At 41.1% G+C, this 21,531-nt stretch overlaps 1 protein-coding gene across 3 annotated transcripts in view; it reads right to left on the reverse strand.

The window, feature by feature from the left end:
- Positions 1-1,320: 1,320 nt before the first annotated feature.
- Positions 1,321-21,531, reverse strand: part of fbxo15 (F-box protein 15) — a 35,236-nt gene continuing 15,025 nt past the window's right edge. The window contains exons 6-13 of one of the 3 annotated variants that reach the window (XM_090189715.1): positions 13,009-13,209; positions 12,699-12,828; positions 12,333-12,415; positions 11,061-11,206; positions 10,506-10,630; positions 10,173-10,331; positions 9,920-10,046; positions 1,321-1,873 (exon numbers count right to left, since the gene is read on the reverse strand). In XM_090189715.1, coding sequence (XP_090045841.1) covers positions 9,936-10,046; positions 10,173-10,331; positions 10,506-10,630; positions 11,061-11,206; positions 12,333-12,415; positions 12,699-12,828; positions 13,009-13,209 — 955 coding nt within the window. In that variant the 3' untranslated portion in view covers positions 1,321-1,873; positions 9,920-9,935. Of the gene's footprint in view, positions 1,874-9,444; positions 10,047-10,172; positions 10,332-10,505; positions 10,631-11,060; positions 11,207-12,332; positions 12,416-12,698; positions 12,829-13,008; positions 13,210-21,531 lie in introns of those variants that run through there. The other 2 variants (XM_021620462.3, XM_090189714.1) reach the window with 2 other exon arrangements.

Raw genomic sequence — 21,531 nt, forward strand, 5'->3', positions numbered from 1 at the left:
AAAAGGGTCAAAATGCACAATGGGGGCATCTAGTGGCCAAAACCGGAACAATCCTGGCCAAATCCTGACAGACAACTACTATTTTCAAGGGAGTGTTTAATAAATGTTAACTATTTGGTTTAATATCATCACCTCTTGAAGAGCAGTCAGAACTACACATTTCCAATTATTCCATGTTTAGCTCATGTTTAGCTCTATCAACGGTCTATCAACTTATACAGCAAGTAACTGCATGCTTTCATGATCAGTAAACATCAATTGATCATGTAATTTTTGATAGGTGAGGGAAGCCTATCCATTTGGCATGTAGCTAGCTAGATAGTAAAGCAAACATGTCATTTAGCTTGCTTCATCAGAGATTAGGCTTTTGGAAAGAGCTTGACATCGTCAAGTCCTCGTCATGGTTAAGTTGTCAGTCGGACATCTGTCATCACCATTACAGAAGACATGAAAATCAGAAAATATTTGGATATAGCCCTGTAGTTTATCCCCTGACAGTTACCTTAACTAGCCATATTGATGTGATCTGTTATTAGAGAGCTAGCCAATTTACTGCGGTCAAACTATCCTGGAAATGAAAAAACTCTGTCAAGCCATCTGCCCTATAGAATTTGCATGCACGCAGAATATGCTTGACAGGGAGAGACACTCCAATATCTGAACCTCTCAAGAGATTTTGTGTCGCCACACGCTAGTGAATTGTGATATGATGATGTGATATGTTCATACCCAGTAACTTCATTCAAAAAGTGAGACAAATTGATTTGACTTGATTCACTTTAATTGGATGTTTGAGTGATATAAAATAAAAGTGAACCCTACCTGACGAGTGGTTTAGGTTCATTTCCCAGGCTCTGCCTGTCAAGCGCATTTGCCGATGTACTGTTAGTTGATGTTTACTTTGCAAGCTACTGGTAGAAACTTTGCACAGTTGACTAAACATAGTGGTAATTAGACCCAATGCACCTTTTTCTCCAAACAACGTAGGCCAACCTAGCGGGGTTAGCTAACATTATCCTCTTTTCAACATTGTTTTTAAAGAGTGTTTAATTCCCATAGCTTTTGCTGACAGACATGATAGTCTACTTCGACTGATGGACAAAGTCAAATTGGCACTGCGGTCAACCTAAATGGAAACCTCGGTCAAGCCATCTGCACTGTAGAATTTGCATGAACATTATGGTATTATGGGAAATGCTTAACAAGGAGAGACGCTCCGATCTCTCAACCTCTTCTAAACAGATTTAGTGTCGCCAGTGAATTGTGTGATGTGATATGTTTATACCCAGTAAGTTCATTCAAAAAGTGAGACAAATTGTATTGACTTATTCAATTTGTTTTATTTTTTGGTTCGGTAGCAATGCACAGCATACGCGGAAGTATATGCCTTCAGACGGAAGTACAGTTGAAGTCACACGTTTACAGACACCTTAGCCAAATACATTTAAACTCAGTTTTTCACAATTCCTGACATTTAATCCTGGTAAAAATTCCCTGTCTTTGGTCAATTAGGATCACCACTTTATTTTAAGAATGTGAAATGTCAGAATAATAGAAGGGAGAATGATTTATTTCAGCTTTTATTTCTTTCATCACATCCCCAGGGTGCTTTGCTGCAGTAGGGACTGGTGCACTTCCCCGAATGCACTGTATATACACTGAGTGTACAAAATATTAAGAACATCTTCCTAATATTGAGTTGCACCCCCCTTATACCCTCAGAACAGCCTCAATTCATCGGGGCATGAACTATACAAGGTGTCAAGTGTTCCACAGGGATGCTGGGCCATGTTGACTCCAATGCTTCCCGCAATTATGTCAAGTTGGCTGGATGTCCTTTGGGTTGCAGACCATTCTTGATACAGACGGGAAACTGTTGAGTGTGAAAAAATAAACAGCAGCTCTTGACTCTCTCAAACCGGTGCGCTCGGCCCCTACCACCATACCCCATTCAAAGGCATTTAAATCTTTTGTCTTGCCCAACCTTCTGAATGGCACACATACATAATCCATGTCAGCAAACTCAATGGATTAATAGAGAACAACTACTCATCTGTCTATATTATGGACTAGAAATATTTTTACTGTAGCATTTTTTAAAAGAGAGGCCTCTAAACTACTTACATCACATACACGATAATGGCATTTGCAGTGCCTTAAGAAAGTATTCATAGCCATTGATGTATTGAACATTTTGTTGTGTTACCACCTGAATTAAATCAATCAATTTTTTGGGGGACCCACCTACACACAAAACACCATGATGACAAAGTGAAAACATGTTTTAGACATTTTTTCAAATGTATTGAAAAAGAAACACAGAAAATATCAATTTACATAAGTATCACCCTTGAGTCAATACGATGTAGAAGCACATTTGGCAGTGATTACAGCTGAGTCTTTCTGGTTAAGTCTCTAAGAGCTTTCCACACCTGGATTGTGCAACATTTTCCCATTATTATTTTCAACATTGTTCAAGCTCTGTCAAATTGGTTGTTGATCATTGCTAGACAAACATTTTCAGGTCTTGCCATAGATTTTCAAGTAGATTTAAGTCAAAACTGTAACTCGGCAACTCAGGAACATTCAATGTCCTCTTGGTAAGCAACTCCAGTGTAAATTTGGCCTTGTATTTTAGGTTAGCATCCTGCTGAAAGGTGAATTCATCGCACAGTATCTGGTAGAAAGCTGCCTGAACAAGGTTTTTCTCTAGGATTTTGCCTGTGCTTAGATCAATTCCATTTATTTTTTGTCCTGAAAAACTCCCCAGTCCATAACTACTGCAAGCATACCCATAACATGATGCAGCCATCACTATGCTTGAAAATATGGAGAGGGGTACTCAGTAATGTGTTGTATTGGATTTGCCCCAAACATAACACTTTTATTCAGGACAAAAAGAGAATTGCTTGGTCACATTTTTTTTGCAGTATTACTTTAGTGCCTTGTTGCAAACAGGATGCATGTTTTGGAATATTTTTATTCTGTACAGGCTTTCTTCTTTTCACTCTGTCAATTACGTTAGTATTGTGGAGCAACTACCATGTTGTTGATCCATCCTCTGTTTTCTCCTATCACAGCCATTAAACTGTAACTCTTTTAAAGTCACCATTGACCTCATGGTGAAATCCCTGAGGGATTTCCTTCCTCTCTTGCAAATGACTTGGGAAGGATGCCTCTATCATTGTAGTGACTGGGTGTATTGATACACCATCCAAAGTGTAATCAATAACTTCAACATGCTCAACAGAACATTCAATGTCAGTTTAAATGTTTTTACCCATCTACCAATAGGTGCCCTTCTTTGCGGGGCATAGGAAAACCTCCCTCTTCGTGGTTGAATCTGGATTTGAAATTCAGTGCTTGACTGAGGGACCTCAGATAATTGCATGTGTGGGGTACACTATTATTGCGCACATAGTGAGTCCATGCAACTTATTATGTCTTGTAAAGCACATTTTTACTCCTGAACTTATTTAGGCTTGCCATAACAAAGGGGTTGAATACTAATTGACTCAAGCCATCACTTTTTCATTTGTAATTCATTAGTATTAAAAAAAAATTAAAAAACACAATTCCACTCTGACATTATGGGGTATTGTGTGTAGGCCAGTGACCCCAAAAAATCTAAATTTAATCTATTTTAAATTCAGGTTATAACACAACAAAATGTGGAAAAGGTCAAGGGCTGTAAATACTTTCTGAAGGCACTGTATATTTTGGAGCAGTAACAGCGAGTAGGCGTTCCCCTTGATCTTTATATTGGACCGTTTCCAGCTCACGTGAAAAGTCTACGTAGTCTACGTAGTTTTAGGCCTAAAATGATATGCCCACGGGAAGCAATTATGGTGTCTGTAACTTTATTTAGACATAGGCTATTTCAAACAAGTTGTTTTATTTTATTTTAATTTGATTAGAATTATTTGCTGTCTTTTTAGGTCTTCATAAATTGCATGGATTGATGCGCCAACGATTAATATAATGACACATTTATAACATTAATGTGCACCAGTTTTATTAAATGATCATTTCAACTACTACTACTAGTTTTATTGTAGTAGCCATCAATTGTCCCATATCACCCATATTAGCAAATGTATTTAATTCCAAACTTCACATTTCTCTAGTATAAACTACTTATCGTAATGAACGATATCAGTAAAATGCCTGCAATAAGTGGTCGGTATGGTCGGTGTTGATAACTTTCGTTATAATTTTCGTTTAGTGTTATCAATAGTGAATTCAATCTTGCTTATTGACAACGTTAGGCATATCCATGGCTCAGACATAATGCACTTTACAGTGGGCCAATATCAGTGTGAATGCTATGTTATCAATATATTTCCATATGGAAGCCATGCAATTACTGTTCAAAAACATGTTTTGCAAATATGGGATAGGTGTACATTTAGTTTCTGTAGGCTATTTAACAAACTAGGCTACAACGGACTAACATTCAAATTAGAGTTGATGACAAGGCAATTACATAAAGGACCGTAAATACACAACTTGAAGCAACCACATATTTAGCCATGGAGAACGTCCCGATTGGCCCGTGAGGCGTCAAGCCTCGACACACCTTCAACTTGCTTACACACTTACCTTGTTTATTCAAATTGCTGCGCCCCTAATTCTGGTTGTGAAAATAACAAAAGTATTTGACACACCCCTGAACCTATAGCGACCGCCAGAGTTTAAAACTTGACCAAACCGGCCCCACGCGTGCATCTGCCATCTTGCCATTTTTGCCACCAGACGCATTCATGCAGATTAAAATACCAAAACCAACTGAGGAGCAACTCTTATTAACTTTGAGACAGGTCGGAACACACAAAACATTCATGGACATTTAGCTAGTTTACTGTAGATAGCTAATTTGTCCTGGGAGATAAACAGTGGGTTGTTATTTTACCTGAAATGCATATGGTCCTTTTTTTTGCTGGATCTTTGTAAGCAGTTTGGATGAAATAATTAAATAACAGCTTGGACATGTAATGTGGCCGGTCTAGTCAGCATGTTAGATGTACCATTACATTTGTTTGGGTTTGTTCAAATAGAGCCCTCCATGTCTGAACCATGGTAACTTAGTCTGGCACTTGTATTGAAATATAATATAATTTAGCATGAAATATTCAGCAAGTATTCCAACAGGGCTATGATATTATCTGCTGTCACCATGACAAACACATTGTGCCTCCCACAAAGGACAAGAAACACACAAACACATAACAGATGATGTATTTTTAAAGATCTTTTGGGGCATAGGTAGGGCTGTGGCTGTCACAAAATTGTCGGCAGGGGATTGTCAAGCAAACAACTGGTCTGTCTCAGGTAATTGACCTGTTAATTAACATAAACACATTTAGCATCTCCTGGCTTCCACACATAGCCTACAAGCCATTTTAAAATGACTATGCCAAATGGCTGTGGGCTACACTAGTTCATTTATCAGACAAGATTTGCTTATAATTCTGTGGCATTATTTTATATTATGAAGAATACAATTAAACAAAGCTGAATAAAATAGAAAGGACATTTTCTCCAAAGGATTTGAGGGAGTGTCACATGCGTCTATTCTGTGTTGAGCGCTTAACAAAGAAACAGGTCCTCCTATCTGCTTAATTTAGAGTTATTAATGTAACTTTAGTTGTTCTACAAACGTTGGGCTATATGTTTTAATTTATAATAGATTGTAATTCTTCATGATGAGACTAATGATGATTCGAAAAAAGTCGCTTGAAAGGCATGAGCTCTGCTGTTTTTTTGTGCAGGCTGTACACACTCCAATAGTCACTTCTTCACAATTTGACAAGCACTTGAAAATGCCTCGAAGTTCACAGCGGCATTCCCTTTGTGGCCGTAATGCACCCTAAAAATATCCATGCCTTTTACATCCTGGAGTGTTGCGTTGTGCCCTTCTCCCTGAGTGTGCTGTGCAATCCGATGAGTCTCTCACTCATACAGCTCTCCGTCACGTAATTGGGTCTTTCTCACAGGCTAAAACTTAAGGCAGACACATCAGGGACAGAACTGCGCGTGTCCTTATCCAATTACGAGGTGCATATTGAAGATATTGTATGACCTGTCCACATTTACTTTTCGTCAGCCAACAGGATAAGTAGGCCTAACGGATAGCAAAAGCACTAGCCTATGTGAATCTACCCTCCTGCTCGGTTCGAATTATCATAGTAAGAACTCGACGGACACTATGAAAGCTCAAACCAAATTTATTAATCTCAGAGGATCGAACAGCTGTACCGACAAAGACATGGTTCCACCAGTGGTGGTATACATACCCCACTTTGGGTGGAGTCTCCTCCTTCTCGCTAAACATTGTATCTTTATTGCTAGGCAGGAAACTAAGTGATACGGGCAATAAACTGTTCCTTCCCCCTTAACGTGACCTGGACACCCTTCATCGCTAATTCATGGCTCTCTCCTCTTATCAATGCCGGCCACATGTGATCGTTTTCCCTACACTCAGTACATTCCAAGCTTAATTGCACCTTAATATACCTTCCTCCTAACTTCTGGTGTAGACCCTAGACTATGGCACCCCTCATGTCTCTAGCATAACTAATGATGAATAATATTTGAAGTTTAGAAATCCAAATTCATCACCTCCATAGTACAAAAATCAACCTATTCTATTCTGTGCAAGAAAAACATATTCCAAACATAGTCTGAGACAGTTGTGGGATTTGATAGTGGTTGTATTAATTTGGGATCTAACATCCCAAAAATATTTTTATGCAATGTGGCTGACGCAACAGATCAGCACTTTTAGCTTAAAATGTTGATAAACTATTAGGCTCTCTCTTCACATTATATGTGCAGCAATGCGCACATGGTAGTAGGCTATAAGCACAAACGTTCCACTAGCGGAAAACACCATTATCAAAAGTGACCACAAATGCAGTTATGAATGTAATGTTTTTAACTTTAGTTGTGATACAAACCTTATTAAAACATACAGGCCTATAGGCTAGGCTACTCTGTCATGTACTTCTAGAAGTAGTGGGTGGAGGAGTCAGGCACAGAGAGCAGGGTAGTTGATATGTGGAATGTTTATTCCCAAAACAACGGTGTCGGTCAACGCCACACACACGGGCACAATAAGACCCAGTCCAAAACAACAGTGTCGGTCAACGCCACACACACGGGTGCAATAAGACCCAGTCCAAAACAACAGTGTCGGTCAACGCCACACACACGGGTGCAATAAGACCCAGTCCAAAACAAGAGTGTTGGTCAACGCCACACACATGGGTACAATAAGACCCAGTCCAAAACAACAGTGTTGGTCAACACCACACACACGGGTGCAATAAGACCCAGTCCAAAACAACAGTGTCGGTCAACGCCACACACACGGGCGCAATAAGACCCAGTCCAAAACAACAGTGTTGGTCAACGCCACACACACGGGCGCAATAAGACCCAGTCCAAAACAACAGTGTTGGTCAACGCCACACACACAGGGGCGCAATAAGACCCAGTCCAAAACAACAGTGTTGGTCAACGCCACACACACGGGCGCAATAAGACCCAGTCCAAAACAACAGTGTCGGTCAACGCCACACACACGGGCACAATAAGACCCAGTCCAAAACAACAGTGTCGGTCAACGCCACACACACGGGCGCAATAAGACCCAGTACAAAACCACAGTGTCAGTCAACGCCACACACACGGGCGCAATAAGACCCAGTACAAAACCACAGTGTTGGTCAACGCCACACACACGGGCGCAATAAGACCCAGTCCAAAACCACAGTGTCGGTCAACGCCACACACACACACGGGTGCAATAAGACCCAGTCCAAAACAACAGTGTCGGTCAACGCCACACACAGGGGCGCAATAAGACCCAGTCCAAAACAACAGTGTCGGTCAACGCCACACACACACACGGGTGCAATAAGACCCAGTCCAAAACAACAGTGTCGGTCAACGCCACACACACGGGCGCAATAAGACCCAGTCCAAAACAACAGTGTCGGTCAACGCCACACACACGGGTACAATAAGACCCAGTCCAAAACAGTGTCGGTCAACGCCACACACACGGGTACAATAAGACCCAGTCCAAAACAACAGTGTCGGTCAACGCCACACACACAGGCGCAATAAGACCCAGTCCAAAACAACAGTGTCGGTCAACGCCACACACACGGGCGCAATAAGACCCAGTCCAAAACAACAGTGTCGGTCAACGCCACACACACGGGTGCAATAAGACCCAGTCCAAAACAACAGTGTTGGTCAACGCCACACACACGGGTGCAATAAGACCCAGTCCAAAACAACAGTGTCGGTCAACGCCACACACACAGGCGCAATAAGACCCAGTCCAAAACAACAGTGTCGGTCAACGCCACACACACGGGTGCAATAAGACCCAGTCCAAAACAACAGTGTCGGTCAACACCACACACACGGGTACAATAAGACCCAGTCCAAAACAACAGTGTCGGTCAACGCCACACACACAGGCGCAATAAGACCCAGTCCAAAACAACAGTGTCGGTCAACGCCACACACACGGGCACAATAAGACCCAGTCCAAAACAACAGTGTCGGTCAACGCCACACACACGGGTGCAATAAGACCCAGTCCAAAACAACAGTGTCGGTCAACACCACACACACAGGTACAATAAGACCCAGTCCAAAACAACAGTGTCGGTCAACGCCACACACACGGGCGCAATAAGACCCAGTCCAAAACAACAGTGTCGGTCAACGCCACACACACGGGCGCAATAAGACCCAGTCCAAAACAACAGTGTCGGTCAACGCCACACACACGGGCGCAATAAGACCCAGTCCAAAACAACAGTGTCGGTCAACGCCACACACACGGGTACAATAAGACCCAGTCCAAAACAACAGTGTCGGTCAACGCCACACACACGGGCGCAATAAGACCCAGTCCAAAACAACAGGACAAAACGGTTCGAGAACAAAATACTTCCACAGAAATCACACACATTAAATAACAGAAAACATGCCGGCACAAAAGCCTACCGGGTTTAAAAAGCCCAAAACCAAAACAAGAAACAGGTGCAACTAATCAGACAAAACTAAATGAAACAGAAAAGGGGATCGGTGGCAACGAGTAGGCCGGCGACGACGACCGCCGAGCACCACCCGAACAGGAAGAGGCACCATCTTCGGTGAGATCCGTGACATACACGAGGTGTGCAACTATGATTCGAAACATAGGGGGCATCATTCACAAGTAATAATTTAGAATTCACAAGTGATAGGCTAATATTGTCACTCACTATTCTTGATTTAATCTTGTCTTTACATTTACTAAATAATGTGTGTGTGACATTTATTTTGATTTAGAATGGACCATTATCATGCACCTGTATGGAAACTGGCAGTGGGAAAAAATACATGTTATCTATGCACTTAAATAGCGAAAGGAGGACACTTTTCCCCGTGGTTTATTTTCAATTTAAGCAATGTTCTTAATATTAAGAAAGTTGAGAAATAAATTTAGTAGGCCTAGCTTATAGAAAGCTGATGGGATCCTCCTCTTTTAATTAGCTGTTTTCTCACACAATTGCATAGCCTATAGAAATGTTGCGTAACATGAGCTGATGGGCTCTCATGAAGTGTTTGATTAGATTTTCGAATACATTTGCATTGATGTCAGAGTGATTAGAGAGACAATGAGTGCTGAGTACCAGGCAGTTAGCAAGTTTGGTAGGCTACTAATGACCAGCAGCAGCATCAGAGCTTGGAGAAGCCTAATTACTGTGACTAAACTGTATTTTTTTTTGACTGGCTTCATGACTCGTGTCCGCCGGTGTGGCGGTAATATGGTCACCACAACAGCTCTAGGCATAGGGAAATGTACCTTTAAAAAACTAGGCAGAGATCATATAGTACAAACTTACAGTACCCCCTAAACAGTCGCCTTAATAGGCTCTCCCAAAGTGCTGGTTGACTTTGACTGTGCTGATGTAGACAACCAGATTAATAAGGAAGAACTGTCTCTGTTCCTCCAGCAGCACCACGTGCATCTGTACCTACACACAATCGTATGAAATAATATAATACATAAATTAGTATAATTATTATTCACTTTGGTAGAGAAACAAAAGTCACGGCAGCATCTGCCAATAACTGATAATTGAATAAAGCTAAAAACACACCTTTCCCTCTGCATCCTTGTACTTGATCAGGAAGTGCTGGCCCTGGTAGTCATAGGAGAAAGGCTCCTCATTGGCCAGCACCATGGAGACAGGCGTGCTGACACACCAGAAGGGTATCTGGGACTCATCCAGCAGAGTCAGGCTCATCATGCAGCAGTTCTACACACAGAGAGGAGAGAAGAGAGAAAAACACAGACAAATGCTGCTTTAGCTAAAAATAAGTGTTGATGGTTTATGCCATCTGTTATTTCATTGCTATGTCAACGTTAGGTAGGCCTTATGACAGGTGGTTGCTGTAAACTAAACAAGTGAGTCTGTGTTCCTTTCCTGTACCTTCACAGTCCCCTCCAGAGCATCAGACCTCCAGGGCAGGCTGACCCTGGCAGAGAGAGGGGTCTGCTGAGACTGGTTACTCCTGATGATGGCATTCAGCTGGATGAAACCTTCATTGATCTGACCTGGATAACCACAAGGACCACATCAACAGCCTATGGTCAAGTAGCTGTGTAGAGCAACTACAAGGCAGAGGAATGAAGACTTGACTAAGTAACTTGATCGAGGGCACACAGTACTGTAGGAAGTTTCAGTAGACTTGATATTAAACAGTGTCACTAAGCTAAAAACAACCCAACTCTATCATTCTCCTCAGGAGCCCAGGCTTCTCACCTTCTGTTTGAATGCCTGGGGAAGTTCTCCTCAGTAAGAAGCTACAAAGGGGTAGAGTACGGTGTCTAGATGGAAAATGAACGCCAGCGCTTCCATTCAAATGTAAAATACAACACTTAAGCTCGCCAGACTTTCAGTAGACGAGTCAATGAGACGAGCTTTGGAAGGACGGCCACGCGAGACTATGATAACCCTGAGCCCTGTGGGCAGTGGTTTATTAACCTTTCCGGCAGAAGAGCTGAGGGAAGTGGCCAGACATGATCTCCGTCACAGTGTTGTGGAGGGTAATGTGTAGCGTGTAACCATGGAGACCGTAGTTTGGGTCCACGTCGTCAAAAAGAGGCCTGTTCTCTGGAATGTTGTAGGGGCTGGGAGAAAAAGTGATAGAGAGATGAGAGAGACACAGACCGAGAGAGAATTAATGTAAAACAGAGGCCTATAAGACCATTCCCACCTGTCACCAGGAGAGGGAGTTAGCACACCATCTGCAAGTCTACAGCTCTGTCACATCAACCCACAGAACCAACGTAGAGGCAGTGTGCAGTAGGCACAAATCATCTTAGACATTTCTTATTTTATTCGGATCCCCATTAGCTGTTGAAGCAGCAGCTGTTCTTCCTGGGGTCCACACAAAACATGACAAAATATAGACCACTAATAAAAAAGAACAGCAACAGAAATATTAAACAAAATAACATTTAAACAAATCATGGGAGTGCGTGTGTCTCTTCACAGTCCGAATTGTTCCTTGTGTTGTTGTTTTATATGTTTTATTTCCAATTTAATTTGATTTCTTGCCTCGAGTTACTTTGCTCTATACAGTACCATGCGTTTCCCTGCCTCTGTTCTGACTTGGGGACTGTGAAGAGACCCCTGACTGCGTGTCTTGTGGAGTATGTATGGGTTTTTGAGCTGTGTGTTAGCTGACTGAACAGACATTTCGGTACATTCCTCACGTCAATACTACTTACAAAGCAGTGATGCAGTCAATCTCTCCTCCACTCTGTGCCAGGAGAGACTATCATGCATGTTATTGACATTGGCCCTAAGTGTACATTTGAGGGCCAGAAGAAGTGACTGATTGTGTGCCATTAGTTTATCATTGTCAATAGCTGAACTCAAATTGGTTTATAGATGTTAAATATTGAAATGAACTATTTTCTTGACTCTCAAGAGTTTGAGAGTAGAGTGCCTAGATAGAGTACACTTGGCAATGGGAACTGCAACAACACAAGCATTATTTAGAAACTAACAGACTAATGTACTTTTAACAAATAAGCAGCAAAAATAATATATGAATAATGTATAACTCCAGGTTAAATAGTGGAACAAAGAATCTGACCCTTAGTCATGTTAGGGGACATCGTCTTCAAAGACACTTTGAAGCAGCCAGCGGGCCATCTGTGGGTAATAAAGCTATGGAAAAAGGTGAATACAGAGAGTTGCGGATGGCCTGGACCCGGGTGGGGGCGGGGGAAGACAGGGGCTGCATACCAAACAGACGAGCCCAGGAGACTCCTTTCCAACAGCCTGTGGTAGTGGAAGGTGGCCATCACAAAGGCTATGGACGACTGGCCCTGTGGTGAGAAACGGGGAATAGACGTCATCATTATTCAATCATTAAGATCATATTATTCCCCTCCTAATCATCATCCTCTTCCTGATCATCATAATTATTATCATCAGGGAATAGAGAAACACCATCATTACTCAATATCTTCCTTCCCCTCCGAATTATCCTCATCATCATTGGGGAATAGACCAATACCATCATTATCACCCTCGTTATCGTTCTCCTCTTCCATCATTATCAGCAACAGATCAACTCATCATCAGCACATACTGTGAATGTTGGCCTACCCTCCAGATGCCGATGACGATGCCTGGCGACAGCAGCACCAACTTGACCAGTCTGTCTCCACCAATCACCTGGCTGCTCTTAGAGATGGTGTCAATATCCAACTGAGCCATCAGAGACCTCCAGCCTGGCCTGAAGGGTGGAGGTGACAGAGGGGGAAGGGGAGAGGGCAGTTGAAAGACGAGAGCTCTTTTCACTCAAAGGACCAAAACCTCCCAAATATGATTTGATATTGGATGGCTAGAAGCACGGGTGGTAGGAGATGGAGGGAACAAGAAAAAAATGGTGAGGAGGGAAAGAAAGCAAACTCACTTGATGGCGCTGGGACATTTGAGGGGAACTCTCTTGACACCGTGAAGCTGTATGGTAGAGAGTTGGTGGAAGGCGGGCCATGAACCGTTGGTCCAGCACAATGTCACTGACGAGTCACTGTAGTAGGTGTGGCTCTGTTCAAAAGTCCCCTCACAGACCGACCTGTCACGCACTGTGATCTCCCAGGCCACACGCTGCTCTCTGAAGCAGAGGACAAGAGGAGAACAATTTAATGAAGTGATACTGACATGGTTTTCATACATTTTAGTAGTTTTCAATACGGTATGTAGCCAAAAAAAGTTTATTGGTCACGTGCACATGGTGCAGTGAAATGCTTACTTGCTAACCCTCCTCCTCAACGATGCAGTACAATATCAATCATGAATCAAATACCAAATAGAGAAGTCCAAACATAACAAGTAATAAAAAGTAGAAGGAAAAAATAAATAAAAAGTTATGAGAAGTACAGTATGTACATAATAGAATATACAAAGCATGATTCAGTGTCAAGTCACTATATCTCGAGTCCGAGTCCCTAGCATTCCAGTCCAAGTCCGAGTCCTTTATGCTCGAATCATCAGTCCTTTGTTAGTAGTCAAAGATACATTTTGTAAGGTAGAAAGTTGGATAAATGACTGTTTTGAACAGCTAATACAGTAGCCATCTGACATTTGCTGTTGTAGCTATAATGTTGAATAATGCAAGGGAGAGAGACTTTCTGACAACAAAGTCACTACTGGTTGAGTCTGGGTCCAAGCCATCACTGGTCGAGTCCGAGTCGAATCACGAGTCATGAAAATCGTGACATGGATCCGAGTCAAGTCCGAATCTTGGACTCGAGTACTACAACAATGATATGATTTCTAAAATGTGTCAAATTATGATGACTGTTTCTGTATACATTGTTCTGACTATGTCAGTATTACTTAATGGAAAACATATCTATCTTTCTGTAAACTGTTTATGACTGAGCCCATACAATGTAAGCCAAATAAATTCCCATTCTACCCTCATTGTTCAATAAAGCATTTGAAGGAAGAAACCAACCAGTGTGTTTTTGGCTATTGAAATCACAGCATTGACAATGACCCACTAAAACCGAAATGACTTGCAGATAGCTGAAATTAAATCGCATGTATTAGGATACATTTCTGACCCAGTTCTTTCTACAAACACAGCCCAGGGATACCCCCACATGATGATGTATACTGTGTCTGCTGGCAGCGGCCCAATCATCCAACATAAATTAAATAACAGAATAAAACGAAGAACCCGAACAGCCAGGAAGCCCTGGGAGAATTCCATTGACTCTGTGTTGTTTTGTTCATCTGACTGTTGTCATATGAAATGATCATTACCTGGGTAAATCGCAACCTCCTGCATTGCAAGAACCCACAGGTCTCCAGAGGTAGTAGTCTGGGCAGGTGAGGATGTAGGGAGGGGTGGGGGTTGAAGTCATTTATTTAAACAGAAACACAATTATTTCTCCATATGCCGCAGCCACTGCCATGGAACTCAGAAGTTGAGTGCCAGCGTTGCTTCCAATCAGAGGTTAAAAAAAACAACTAAAAAAACAGAGCTTAAAACAGCAGAGGAAATGCTAAGTGAGCTTTCACCCGTGTGTGTTCTTATCAGTATTCCCCATTGCATGGATCTCATATCAGACAGAAACTCCCTCCCTGTGCTTTAATAAGAGAGGTCATTAACAGAGAGGAGAAAAACAAATGGAAGCGGATTGATCTCAGATTGTTATGAAAACGTTTCTGTAGTTAGAAACAGATAAGATTAGCATTCCTACAACATTTTGTTGAAATATAATTTGATCTGAGAAATTAAGCTCATTGATTGCACCCAAATTGAAACAGCACCATCTAGTGGTCAACATCTGGTAATATCAGGATGAAGGATGTGATAACTTCAATGACAAATCTCTCTGAATAAGGAATAAATAAACTGAGAATACTTTACTTAGGATGAAGAAACAATACTCAGAACCGCAACTCCATACTACACGTCAGACATAGAGAACTGATACTATATAGTCATTGTTGGGGTGGGATTGGTGTGGGGCGGGGCGTGGGTCCTTGGGTGGCTTTTGACCATGTCTTTGGATTCTTCATGTCTTACTCATTGTTAGAAAAAATGTTTGGTCCAAATCTGATGTTATTTAATTGATTATGGCCAATCTGGATGCAATCATTTATCGTAGTATCTCAGATCAAATTATATTTCAACTAAATAATGTTGCAGGAACAATTTCAGAACAATCTGAGATGGAGATGGTGGAACGACCAAGGCGTTTTATATTTTGGAGGCTCGTATCATCTCCATTAGGGGTGTGCCGAAATGGCCATAGTCGTATTCGTAATTGGATCTGTAAATTGACAGTTGATAGTCAGATTGGATATGCCTAAATATATGTTGTCAAAATACCTATCCCCCTGCATGTTTATAGACCAAACAACTGCAGATTAGGAGCAGCACGCAGAGGGATGTCTGTGTCCTAAACTTGCAGTGGTCAGACAAGCTTGCTGTCACTTAGTCAGCCTGTGCAGTTCACATTTTTTCCCTACCCGCTTGTTAGATATTATGCACATTGATAGCTTGGTAGGCTAGCAAAACTTCCTTCGCCATTTGATTTATCATAGCAGCAGGCTAACACGAGGCAGCAGCAATCTAAATGATCAGACCGAAACAAGTGAGAAGTGATCGGATTCAGGTGAAGTTATGAAGAGAAGTGAGTGAACTGAGAAATACACCTTCGCTCTACCCAATCAAAGCAGCAGGATCAATGTACAGCCCGCCCTTTTCTTTACAAACAACTCAACTGCTTAGTTTGCCTATTTAGTCCACGTAGCACCTCGCACTTGATTGAAAGACGCACGCTGGCACCCAAAACACCTTTACTTGTTGTCTGACTATTCACCACAACCCTAATCTCCATGCTTTAACCTGAACCCCGAATAACAGGGAAGCGCTTCAAAATACACCATTTTTAACTTGGCAGAGAGAATATGAGATTACCTTGACAGCGCTGAATGAAGCCTGGATATCCCACGGTGTTATAGCTATGTAAATACTTGGGATGCACGATATAAAAATCTGTGAACATATCGGAATCGGCCGGTATTAGCTAAAAATGTCAACATCAGTATCGGCCCGATGTCTATTTTAAAGCCGATGCGCAAAACCGATGTCAAAGCTGATGTACCTATATAAACATAGGTACATTATGTAATAACGACATGTAAAATTTTGCGCTACACGTGCAACACAGCATTCCTAACCTAGCCCACAATGTCTGCTGTGTGGATCGAGCAGTCATCAAGTCGAGCAGTTATTTGAAAGAGTTAAAACATTTCAGCTAGACAACTCATTGCCCTTGACAATCAGCCGTTCTCTGTCGTGGGAGATGTTGGCTTTCGCCGACTGGTCGAGCCCCGGTACACATGTTGCCCTACCGGAGTTACACAGTGATAGCGTCACTGCTATTAGCTTCACGACATACAATGGAACGCCGTTTGGGTCTTTGCGTGTCAAAAAAGATACACGTCAAATAACACTATTTGAAGCGTTAAATAAGCTTTTAATTTGACACGTCAAATAACACAGTTCTACTATAGAATGTTGTGTGTCATGAATTTGCACGTGCAAGGCAAGCTATTTGTTCGACTACAACATCTGGGGTAGCTAGCCTTAGCTTGGTACCTAGCTAGCACCAATACAACCAGCTTGAAAACAATGACCAGTAGAAACTGCAGTCATTTTCATTATTCTTAGCCATTATTTAGGAATCGTTGTAAGTATTAGCTTGGTAGCCAGATAGCCATTAGCTAGCTAGTTGTTCACCTATTGAAATTCAGTTCATGAAAATAAATAGCTAGCCAGCTACTTAATCCTGTTGCCCAAAGCTAATGTTATAAGCAGCCAGCTAGCTTCATCTGGCTAGTGATGCTCGACAAGACCGGGTTATGTGTTGTGAAGCTAGCCACAATAACGATTAGGCACAATAGTGGAATTTGCAGTTTGCCTTCAAAATAAAAGTACCTCTGTGAAAGTGATGCAGAAGGTTACATTTGATGGAATCATGCTATATTTAGACTAGATAATGTTAAACAAGGTTGGAATGTGAAGCAATGAAATGGGGTAACAGTCTACTCAATACCCACAATATTTTTTTCCAACGTCTTCCTCAGAGTTAACAGACTCAGAGTTAACATCCACGCAGTATTGCTTTTCCTCGGGAATAGAGTTCAATACACATAGGTTGACAATACATGTGGCTAAATTCACAGTTGTTTCAGAGTCCCGCAATAAGAGCTACGATGCTAATGTTCTCTGTGTGTCACTGAGTAGACTGATACCCCATGTCATTGATCCACAATCCATAGGTAAGGCTTTACAGTGAAATAAGTATGCCCCCAATGCAATTCTAAAGTATAATACATCCAGTGTGATTTCAACTGATTTTTGTCAAATTAAAAACATTTATTTTGTTGATTTTATATAACATTCCAACCTCGTTAGCATGATCTATTCAATTATGGCATAATTCGACCATTTGTATTCATTTGCGTCACTGTCAATAACACACTTTTATTTTGAAGTCCAAACACAAAGTCCACTATTGTGGCTAATCCTTATTGTGGCTAGCTTCACATAGATGGGTCTGACCACCATTAATCAAATAAGAACTGTCTTATAAATTAGGGTTATTTTATATAATTAGCTAGCTAACTATAGCTACTGAAACAGATTAACGTTTTGCTATGTTTTGGGGGAAGAACATTCTTTGCATCCATGAGCTAGCTAGCTTTTTTTTATGACCAGCACTGTAGGTGCATGAGATAACTTTACCAGCATCATAGCATACGTTTTGATGAATCGTTGTGACACATGAAATACGAGTGATAGTGTAATCAACGTGTAATAACTACGTAAAACATTTATGAAAGCGTTAAAATATTATGTGACGTGCAGTCATGTTCAGGTCTTGATTGGTCAACAAGCTTATTTAAATAGCAGACCCAAACGGCGTTCCATAGTATGAGAAACGACTGAACAAATTAACAACGAAACAGCACAGCAAGTAAGTGAAAGAAATAGGTTTTGATTATGTTTTACTGGTAATGTGGACATACGTAAATACCAACAAAATAACTTTTTGGTCAGTGTGGTGTGTGTAACCTTTATTTAACTCGGCAAGTCAGTTAAGAACAAATTCTTATTTACAATGACGGCCTACACAGGCCAAACCCGGACGACTCTGGACCAATTGTGCATCGCCCTATTCACGGCCGGATGTGATACAGTCTGGATTCGAACCAGGGAAGATGAGATGCAGTGCCTTTGACCGCTGCGTCCATGTGTGTCTTTTAACTATTTAACTGAACTAGAATGCTTAAAAGGCAGCTAAAATGTTGTCTTTTTCAGCAAGGAAAATATTGGATATTGTCATATCGGTGCAGGCATAGAAAATAGTAGCCAAATAACTGGTTGATGTGTAATACGTTCTTAAAGGCTCAGTGCAGTCAAAAATGTGATTTTTCTTTGTGTTTTATATATATTTCCACGCTATGAGGTTGAATAATCCTGTGAAGTTGTGAAAATTATGATAATGACCCTTTTTTTGTAAGAGCTGTTTAAAAAGACTGCCTGAAATTGCGGCCTGTTTTGGAGGGATGGAGTTTTGGTATGCCTGGTGATGCAGTAAATTAGTTAATACCAATAAGACAATTCCAAACCCCTCTGCCAATAACAGCTAGTTTTCAATTTTCCCCTCCTCACTCAAAACACTCCCAGACAGCCCTAGCAAAAATTTTGCTTGAGAAATTACTCCTTGCTAAGCCTAAGCATTTTATTTTAAAGCAATCACAGTAAGGTACCGTTAAACATTTGCATAGCTAAAGCTGCAATATATAACTTTTGGGGTGACCTGACCAAATTCACATACATCTATAACACATTTCTAGCATTCTCATTGAAAGCAAGTCTAAGAAGTGGTAGATCTGTTCTACGTATTTTTATGCTTCTATGTTTAAGTTTAGTTTTACTTTCGATTTTGTACACCAGCTTCAAACAGCTGAAAATACACCATTTTTGGTTATGGAAAATATATTTCAGTGGGTTTAGATGGTACAATGATTCTACACTATACTTCCTTGTTTCGTCACAAACAGAAATTAGGCAAACTATTCGATTTTTTTGCAACCAGGAAATAGCGATTTCTGCGTAGTGCATCTTTAATGGTTTAATTCCAGCAGTCACTTCCAGCATTTTAATACATTTCTTCATTTCCTGCACTAATGTGTTATCATTTACACACTGTAACCACATTTACAACCACAGTTACATATCGTAGAAAAACAAATCCAGAAAGATGTGATTGAAATGCAGACAGATCATTTGTTAATTTGACACGGTGGGATCGATTTGTGTCTGTACAATTAATAATGTCATCAAATGAAGGTGGAAAAACCTTTATGTGCAAATATTGATATAACAGCCATCATATTGAAGTCAATTTGGAGTCACGCAACGATATGGTGTGTGGTCTTCCCATTACAACTCAGGATATGCAGTATATTAGGCTACAGATTAAATAAGTGATGAACTTCACAGGGTGGTGAAAGTGCAAGGTGATAAATATTGAGGGTCTTATTCTGGTGACATGATGATCAATGCTTGACTACCGTTTGACAAATACAAATATTCTCCTTCTTATCCAGAATAATAATAATCTCAACAAGTAGACTGTATCTGCGAGCTGTTGGCTAGAGCGCACGTAAGACTAGAGTAGGCACATTTGCGACAAACCTATCGGTAGAGATGAAAATGCGATGGAAACACATTGAACTTTAGAATTGTATTCAGTCCATGAAAATGAAAAAGTACATTGTGTGTGCACTAGGACATCACATGCTGATTTTTTATCCACAACCTGAAACACACCACTGGTGGGAAAATGCACAGATTTTCTTTATGTGGATTTTAGGATATTCGCATGAAAATCTGTCACCAATTGGATGGAAACCTAGCTTGTGTCACATTTATTTTGTCTTAATATTCCTCTATTTCGGGAAAAACTTTTCCTTGACAGGATAATTATTTTCCTCTTTCGCTACACCCGCAAAAATATCTGCTAAACATGTGTACAGTGCCTTGCGAAAGTATTCAGCCCCCTTGAACTTTGCGACCTTTTGCCACATTTCAGGCTTCAAACATAAAGATATAAAACTGTATTTTTTTGTGAAGAATCAACAACAAGTGGGACACAATCATGAAGTGGAATGACATTTATTGGATATTTCAAACTTTTTTAACAAATCAAAAACTGAAAAATTGGGCGTGCAAAATGATTCAGCCCCCTTAAGTTAATACTTTGTAGCGCCACCTTTTGCTGCGATTACAGCTGTAAGTCGCTTGGGGTATGTCTCTATCAGTTTTGCACATCGAGAGACTGAAATTTTTCCCCATTCCTCCTTGCAAAACAGCTCGAGCTCAGTGAGGTTGGATGGAGAGCATTTGTGAACAGCAGTTTTCAGTTATTTCCACAGATTCTCGATTGGATTCAGGTCTGGACTTTGACTTGGCCATTCTAACACCTGGATATGTTTATTTTTGAACCATTCCATTGTAGATTTTGCTTTATGTTTTGGATCATTGTCTTGTTGGAAGACAAATCTCCGTCCCAGTCTCAGGTCTTTTGCAGACTCCATCAGGTTTTCTTCCAGAATGGTCCTGCATCTTCCCATCAATTTTAACCATCTTCCCTGTCCCTGCTGAAGAAAAGCAGGCCCAAACCATGATGCTGCCACCACCATGTTTGACAGTGGGGATGGTGTGTTCAGCTGTGTTGCTTTTACGCCAAACATAACGTTTTGCATTGTTGCCAAAAAGTTCAATTTTGGTTTCATCTGACCAGAGCACCTTCTTCCACATGTTTGGTGTGGCTCCCAGGTGGCTTGTGGCAAACTTTAAACTACACTTTTTATGGATATCTTTAAGAAATGGCTTTCTTCTTGCCACTCTTCCATAAAGGCCAGATTTGTGCAATATAGACTGATTGTTGTCCTATGGACAGAGTCTCCCACCTCAGCTGTAGATCTCTGCAGTGTGATCATGGGCCTCTTGGCTGCATCTCTGATCAGTCTTCTCCTTGTATGAGCTGAAAGTTTAGAGGGACGGCCAGGTCTTGGTAGATTTGCAGTGGTCTGATACTCCTTCCATTTCAATATTAATCGCTTGCACAGTGCTCCTTGGGATGTTTAAAGCTTGGGAAATCTTTTTGTATCCAAAACCGGCTTTAAACTTCTTCACAACAGTATCTCGGACCTGCCTGGTGTGTTCCTTGTTCTTCACGATGCTCTCTGCGCTTTTAACGGACCTCTGAGACTATCACAGTGCAGGTGCATTTATACGGAGACTTGATTACACACAGGTGGATTGTATTCATCATTAGTCATTTAGGTCAACATTGGATCATTCAGAGATCCTCACTGAACTTCTGGAGAGAGTTTGCTG

Source organism: Oncorhynchus mykiss, chromosome 11, assembly GCF_057628025.1.
Source record: "Oncorhynchus mykiss isolate SJ-2025 chromosome 11, ASM5762802v1, whole genome shotgun sequence".
Lineage (NCBI taxonomy): Eukaryota > Metazoa > Chordata > Actinopteri > Salmoniformes > Salmonidae > Oncorhynchus > Oncorhynchus mykiss.